The 9,097-nt window shown below is 29.4% G+C and overlaps 1 protein-coding gene across 1 annotated transcript in view; it reads left to right on the plus strand.

The window, feature by feature from the left end:
• The window catches only part of LOC108684655 (EF-hand domain-containing protein D2 homolog), a 16,432-nt gene extending 10,027 nt beyond the window's left edge, over positions 1–6,405 (plus strand). Inside the window, exons 2-4 of the mRNA XM_018189090.1 lie at positions 2,646–2,793; positions 5,208–5,342; positions 5,929–6,405. Of these exons, the coding sequence (XP_018044579.1) occupies positions 2,646–2,793; positions 5,208–5,342; positions 5,929–6,063 (418 nt within the window). The 3' untranslated portion in view covers positions 6,064–6,405. The remainder of the gene's footprint in view (positions 1–2,645; positions 2,794–5,207; positions 5,343–5,928) is intronic.
• The last annotated feature ends 2,692 nt before the right edge of the window (positions 6,406–9,097 follow it).

Raw genomic sequence — 9,097 nt, forward strand, 5'->3', positions numbered from 1 at the left:
TATCGTTACTATATTTACAGTTATTACTGCTATAATTTTAATAATAATAATTATATTTATAATTTTTATAACCAAATTATAACCAAAAATTATAACCAAAAAAATGTATCATTAATCTTTGATCAAATGATTACTAATTATAATTAAATTATGATAATTGCAATAATTTTTTTTTTCAATGCAGAAATCTTCGAACATATGATAGTTTCGTACTAAATAAATGATTCAATCCTGATATACTTCGATGAAACGAGCTCACGTTCTAGAATAAGCTCATGCCGTGCCATGACATTCTCCATCCCTTTTACGGAAAGTTACGATTTCACGAAATTTCCGGTCGCGAAATTACTGGCAACAAATAAAGATTGACATCCTGTCGAGAGACTCACGAATTTGAATATTAATGATCGTTCCCACGTTTTCCCTTGATCTCAATTTTCATTCTCGTCGTGTCTAAACTCCTCAATAATTAAAACATACAAACTGATAGATACAAAGATATTGACTTCTAGAGAGATTCTCACACTTCTTTTCATTTGCATTCCTTACTCTTTTGTGAATGTTTCACGAAACAGTTATGTTTCTTAAACATCTCATAAAATTTATACTAATAAAAAATAGATTTTTCTATATAATTTTAATTGTTTTAGTTTATTTTTTAATTATTTCTATATTTATTACAATTAAATAATCAGTATGAATAACGAATAGATAATAGATCATATATTTTTACATTAATTAATTCCATACTTGAGACTAGAACCAATTCAGTATTTAATTAATAATGTTAATGATGAAAGCATATCATGTTTATTTGATAATTCCGGTCAGATATATATTAATTTTGTCTCACAGAAGCATTCAACTGAGAGCTTTATAGATTACAGGATGTTCCCCGTGGATTGTATATAAAATTGCGTGGCTCGGTATTTCTATAACATGGACGTGATCCACTTAACCTTTAGCTCGTGCATACGCCCATATTTTTTCAACATTTTGCGCAACTAAAGAGCGAGATTAATAATGTCAAACAGTTGCGCGGGCAAAAACGCCATCGGAGTAAATCGTTTTTTCCTGTTTTGTATATTTACGATACCGCGCACAGGACAACATGTAATAAAATCCCAACGACAGGCAGCTATTCTGAACCGAAATTTTTTACAGCGCGATATTTACAGTCACGCAAAAAGAGGAGGAAATAACATATCGAATTGGCAGTTACATCGGTAATAAACAAAGTTATGCATATGCAAATTTATCTACAAATAAAAATCTTGGTCAACCTATCCGCTTTCTACAAGAGACGTTCTAATTATTAAATGTATTATCTTTTGCGGCCAGAATTGGTCTCGTAATAAACATAAAGAAAGTCGCGAATATTAATGACGGCCGCGTTTAAAACAATCACTGTGTTACGACGTCAGTTACGGAGAACATGACTGTCATTTGACTATCGAAGGAGCTAATTTTCCTACACTAAAAATTATTATTTAAATTAAATCGATACCTTTCTCTAAATTGTACTCTGTACTGACAAGAGAAAGATATCAATTTTTAGGCTATATTTTTAAATATAAAATAATTTAGAATAAAAGATAATATCGCAGATGTCATTAGTATAATAAATATATTTTAAAACCCTCGCGAGTGAATTTAAAATACAACGTTAATATTAAGCTGTGAATTTTTAAATTATTTTTTAATTTGTTATTAGAATTAAAAATCAAGATTTTAATTTACTTTTAAAATCTCAATTAAACAGTTTGATTTTAATAAAAGATTTAACACCTATTTATAATTTACATACATGTAGTACTAACTCCACGTTTCACTTTCATTGTTTACTTCGCGGAATCATTAAATCACAAAAATGCAGGAACTTCATTAACACTTGTGCCATTTTCTCTTTCACAACAGTTTCTTGAATTCTGTGAAATAGACTATTACGACAACATTGAGATTGAAGCAATCTCTCTGATTTTTCCAGTGGTTTCGTTTAATAGTTGAGCCTCGTTCGACAGTAATGACATCGTCCCAAATTTTTCTTCCTTGTTCCTTCATGCAACCACATTCAATGATCGGCGATTAAATTACGCGCGGTATCGTGATTAACTGATTAACATTAACTAGAGGAGACGATTATGCATGCGACGCGTTTAACGATGTCTCATTGACTAGTGTCATTACGATAATTTATTGGTGGGTCAATCACTGAAAAATGCCACTTCAGCGAAAGGAAGTCGTGGTAAAATATTTGCCAGTCAGCAAAACAGATTATATATATTATACTTAACATATAAATGCAAATATCTATCATATTTCGGATTGATAATTTTATTCTCAAATCATTTTCAGTGTTAAATACTATTTTAATTATGTTATACTAAAGAATTTGAGATCAAATTTATTTTATAGTAATTGCAATTGACATATTTTAATGCAAAATAAAATCATTTTGAAATATCGAATAAAAACCAAGATTTTAAAACTTTAGTTCCAAAATACTCTTGTCTCAGCTTCGTAATTTTATTGACAGAAAAATTAAGAAATAAAAGTGATATTTTAGAAGATTTGAGATGAAAAACAGTACAATAAACAGTACAATAAATAAATCTTAAATTGCTAATTGCAATTGTTAAAACCAGATTTGATGATGGTCGTGATGGCTTCCTTGATCTTACCGAACTGAAGCGAATGATGGAAGTTTTGGGTGCACCGCAGACGCATCTTGGACTCAAAGCGATGATCCAGGAGGTCGACGAGGATGGCGACGGTCGCATATCTTTCCGTGAGGTTAGTTTATTTTTACCACCTTCGAGAAATCTTTAATATTTGAAACTGGCGAACAGCATGAGCAATGATCTACTGAACGATGAATATTAATTATTCTTCTTATTTTGAGAGGAATAAAAGAGGAATGTTATTAATATGTAAAATCCAATTTCCACAATGAGATTTTTATTCTGTTTTACTAAGAAGAAAATAAAACTATGATTTTGTATTAATTTGCAATAATTATATTTTAATGGATTTAATAAATTGATAACAACAAGAATAACAAAATTTGCGAATTATATTTATTAATAAACTACAGAAATTAATTTTTCGTGAAAGAAAAAATATATAATAAATATCCATGAATTTTTGCATATTATTAAAATTTTTATCACAGTTTATGAAAATTCTTTAAATTTTGAAAATATATTAGAGATTGAAAAATGGATTTTACAATAGATAAATGTGGTTTGGAAATGTGGTTTGGTTAACACACTTCATGCTATCGACTCCGAATATGGTTGACGTAAACATAAACGTCTGTACGACTATCCTGACCAGCATTAGTATTTCTCGCAACTCCGCTTGCAGCCGTTAAAAATATTGAACCGAAATAGATTTCATTCCGTGCAGCTCTTTGCTCTTATGCGAAAGCTCTTGTCGAGAAACACATGCAATTTATATATGATTCCAAGAAGCGTCAAAATTAAAATAAAATAACTCCTCAGTATTAATAATATTACAATTATTTGCAAAGAGTATATTTTATTTCGTACAAATTAAAACAAATATACATAAATAGTTAGATATCTAAATAATTAAAGCAAATGTATGTTATTATATAAGAGATTTCAAGTTTTTATATTTCCATAAAAAATAATCTTCGCTAAACTTATAATTTGTTTTTAGCTAATCAGACTTACAAATTTTATTTATAACGAGCATATGATACGTTATTCTTAAAAATAGTAGATTCCATGTAATATTTAACATACGTTTCACTCGCTGGATATTTGATGATAGTGTTTATTCTTCAAATATAACTGTGTGTTAGAAGAGATACGTTGTAGTAGTTCTATTTCGGTTATCTACATGATAAAGTATTTTAAAAACCTTCGAAAATTGCCTGCTACAAAAAATATAACAAAAACATTTTCCTAAAAACAAATTTTTCTAGAAATTTAATTTAGCTAGAAATTTAATTCTGCGTTAATTGCCTTCACTGTTATATAATATCAGTAGATGAAAAATGTAACAAGAAAGAATTAAATCGCAATCATATTTTTAATTTCAAAAATTTCTCAATTTAGGAATATTCTACAATTAAAATTTAATTTCTAATTAAATTTTATAACCGGACTAGAACCTGTTCTGTAGAAAAAGTGCAAACGCTGCAGAGAAATTATCGATGTGAATGCATACTGTCTACCAAATGCTGAACTTCCAGAAATCGATTTTCTAAAAATATTCGGATATAATGATGATACGAAAATATCACGAGAATTAAGCTTACTGTTCGTCGCTCTAATAATGGTGCGAAATCAATGGTGGAAAACCGATGCGACGATGGTTTTTTACAACACACGCCTGCGGAATACCGGAGCGTGCGAAACGTCAGCAGAAACTTTCGCTGTTAATGCAACACGGCCGCGATACGGCTGAGAGTAAGATTATGGTGTGCGGGTGTCACGTATCATTCGAAGGAGAATTTGACTTGCAATTAATACGTAATGCACGTGCGGACAATTGAACGTGACATTCCGTATTTCGCGAACAAAATCGCCACGCGAATCAATCCTGCATACACGATGCGTGCACGCACAATTCGTCCCGCTCGTCGATCGCTGCCGTGATTCATTGCGTCGATACCCGAGTTATAGTTTATTGCCCGGCTTACTCACCTTCCTCTTACTCATCGCGATATGAATTACCGTAAAACGTTCGCGACACACACCCCCTTCTTTTGTCACGCTTTACATTCATAAACGTCGTAATCAAATTTCCATCAATCATACAACTTTTATTTGATGAATCATCCTTTTGCCTTCTATTTTTAGTTTTTATTTATTACTTGAAAGCTTTGTGATGTTTTTTTTAACTAAGAAAACGATGATTCTTTTGTCAAAATGTAAACGAATCAAGCAATAGCTGCACAAAAATGCTTTCTTTTATATATAATATATAATTACATAATTATTCTGTAAATGTCAGATAAAATACTCGTTGTTTTGTACAGAAGTTGTTTTCTACATAAATATGATTGTGTGGATGTTATCTTAAGAGTCGTAATGGAATCGGGTCGTGGACTCTTATCTTAAATTCTATTTTCAAAAGAAACAACTCGAGAATTGATCGGACCCAGTTTTTCAAAGTTTGCCATATATAACTTTTTGATTTGTTTTCCCTGTAATTATAGTTACATCTTGTTACAGTTTCTGCTAATCTATCGTAAGGCACGAGCTGGTGAGTTAGAACAGGATTCCGGATTGAGCCAGCTGGCCAGACTCACCGAGGTCGATGTCGACGAGGTTGGTGTCACAGGCGCTAAGAACTTCTTCGAGGCCAAGGTATACATCCATATTCAGTCTCTTATCGTGAACACAAATATTTTTCAATTTCTTTTTATGCTGAAATATAAATTTCTTAAATGTCAAAGTAAACTTCTTCTCCATATTAATAAATGTCATACCTTAATACTTTTATGCACAGAATAATGAGATAAATCAATTGATGTGAAAGAAAACGCATATAGTAGCTTTTCAAAAAAGATGTGCAATTTGCAAGGTACAATTACATATATTTTTTGAAACACTTTATATGTATTTAAAATATAAGAATAATTGAAAATATAAATGAAAGATATAAATTAAGAATAAAGATTTAAATTTCTTCATTAATATAAAGAGTCAAAAACTACTCATAATCATTGTAAAAAACTATAGCTTCTTATTAAATCTTGTCTTGTTAGTTATCGTCCAAATGGGCGCAACGTGTTTTCTATTTACATTTACAGTCACAAATGACATGGATTAGGCCCAGAAAACTATTTCAGCGTATCATGCGCATTGAAGAAAAAAATACATACGCGAAAGCGTAACTCAATCGAGACGTATTTCGATTAACGTTCTTCTTTTTCATTTCTTCTTTTCGCAGATTGAACAATTACGAAAGGCCTCGAAGTTCGAGGACGAGATTCGTATGGAGCAAGAGGAGCGGAAACGAGAGGAGGAAGAAAAAGCAGCGAGGCGAGAGCAATTCCGGCAGAAAGCCGCGATCTTCGGCAAATAATTGCAGAGCAAAAATCACGGGAGAGCGAAAGCTGATGACTCGCTCATTAGAATGCGAAGACGGATTGTTTTGTATTGCTTAAGTTTATTTCCCATACTCGAAGTGGCTGAAGCGATATTCGATGCCAATACGCGCGACTCTATAAATCATTTAAGTGCGCTTCGAAGCGATGTGAAATCGCGATTCGATCACGACGGCGATTGTGATCAGAAGAATTTTGAACTGCGATATAATTTCTATGCAATTAATGCATGAAAGAAGAGTTTTATACAATTTTTATCTTTGCAAATAATTATTTCCGCCTATCAATCGATATTAAAAATCAAACTCAGAATACGAAATGATGACGCTTTCAATTCTTAAGTTCGAAAATAGAATTCTTATAGTTTTATTGCCGAAGATACAGTGAACATGAACACTGAAATTTCTTCTCTACATTTTAAAATGAGTAACAATAGTATAAAAACAATGAATTTTCTTTAATTGTTGCGATTTTTTAAATATTTATTATTTATATACTGTGTATGTATCGCGATTTGGTATTATAATAACGTTTACTGTACTTGGAATGCACTATTATGAAATATATGTATACTGCAAAGAGATTTTAAACGTTTACATGATCGTATATACACATGAATTTTACATGGAAGGACATTTCAGAAAGTGGTTAATATCTAATACATATCTATCTTATAGGAATATAAAGTTGAATAACGCGCAAACTAGATTTTTACTTGCTGCTTTAATAGTAATTCTAACATCTTGTTGTAAAATGTTTAACAAAAGTTGAAGAGCACATGATAGTCGATATTTATGTAAAGAGTTATTTAATATACAAATAATGTTCAAGGATGTAAATTCCAGTAAAGAATCAATATCGAATAATTGGCCTGTTTTTTATCACAAATATTACATAACTATCGTATATAAAATATTGATTTTTATCGAATATAATGAATAGACTGAAGACAGAATTGATATGAAAATCGATTTTGCATTATTCAAGAGAGAATAACTTTAATGATTGCTGGATCTTCGATAGTGTGAGATTCATCGGCGAATGTATCTTAATTTTTATTATTAATGACGATTATATTGTAAGACTTTACCTTTTTATTCATTAAATAAGAAAAAAGTTTTTTGTCACATTAAACAACTTGTACGGTACTATGTATGGTATAATATAAGAGAAATATGCATGTAGATATATTGTATATTCGTACAGGAGCGTGTGAATGTATGCTAAATCATAGATATGCGCGTGTTGTCCACTCGATTAAAAAATTGGGACATAGAATAATTATTCGTGGCGCATAAAAAAATTTAATAATATTCATTATTACTAATTTGTCTTGCATCTTTTATTCTATTTGTGCCTATAATAATACTAGATTTCAGCTGATAAAAAGATAACTGTTGTGTATTTATAACTATCGCAATAAGTGTGAAATCAGTTAAGTCAGTTTTCAAATATTCCGATTTTACGTTAAAATTATAAATGTATCAACAATATCTTATAATATTTATAACATTTTTTTAATCATATGTTATTATTTTGATTTGTTTTAATCTTTGATTTTTATTCAAAATACAAATATTTCAAATGATCAGTAATTATTAAAAATTACTATATAATTATATCAAATGATTCCTATCTCATCGTGCCTATCGCAAACAGCAAATGTCTCATTTCAATATTTGAATAAGATTGTAAAATAATTTATTAGAATTAGTATTAAAATGTTAATACCGATATTTTTATCTTGTTTGCATTATACAATATACTTTCATTATAAACATTTATTTGTATTTAGAGACATGTTCTGTATATAATCATGTTAGAATAAGACTCAAGAACATTTACTGTAAAAAGTGTGTAAGCTATAGATTGTAAATAGATTTATTTTGCTGCATCAATTTTTTTATGTATCTGATTTATGATGGCATTATATTAAAATTATAGAAACTGTATCGTGTTGTTATCATTGTTAATATAAATGCTTGATCGAAAAGTTAATACATTTGTACATATAATAACTGAATAAATACTACATATATGAATTCTTTATCTAAAATACATACAAACAGGAAAAACTTACTCAAATAATACGATTATGATTGAGATGTTATCTTGACTGAGATTCTATCAAAATTTTTATATCAGTTAAGATCATAGGTGTTTTTTAACAAGAGACATTATCCAACAAACACAACGTTACATATAACGTATTAGTTGTAATTTCCCTCTCAACAATATAATATAACACGTATGTACATTATAATTATATTGTTGAGAAATTATAACTAACAGGTACGTTACATGTAACTTTCTGTTTGTTGGGTATAAAAATGACACAGTAACACAATGAATCATTATATCCTTGTTGTTTATCAAACAAAGACGAAATGATTCACGTATTACACTGTCATCTATGTCTCTCGCTGGACAGCATCCAATCTCGACTTTATTTATCTTGTTACTTTAATGGATGGGGAATCTCGTTTCATAATACTTTTACATTCTTTCTGTGTAATTTCTTATCAGAAATAAAACTCTGCCATTTATCAACGTGCCACGTTCTTCGAGGATGAGTGTTCTCAAATATTTTATAATGTCTGACAGACATCATAAATGTCTAAATGATGCTTTATATTTCGATTTTGGACATGATAATGTCTAGATATAACTTTTGAATATAATCAAATATGTTATTTATGTTGTACTTTTTACGAAATCATTTATTTTATAATTACAATTACATGTGAAATATATGACACAATTGCATGAAAGAATGAAATTGTTCAAAAGATTTTAGCGAATTTTTATCAATTTATACAGTTAAATGATTTTTAATATTTTTATAATTTAAATATAATGTATTTTGAATATAACTTTATTGCTTGGGAATGTTGAAATCATTAAGTTTTAGCGATCAAATTGTAAAATATTCCGAGAAAAAAATGTTACATAAATGGACATATTTTATATATAATTGTATTTAAAATATATCAATTGTTTATATACTTACAT

Source organism: Atta colombica, unplaced genomic scaffold (genome assembly GCF_001594045.1).
Source record: "Atta colombica isolate Treedump-2 unplaced genomic scaffold, Acol1.0 scaffold137, whole genome shotgun sequence".
Lineage (NCBI taxonomy): Eukaryota > Metazoa > Arthropoda > Insecta > Hymenoptera > Formicidae > Atta > Atta colombica.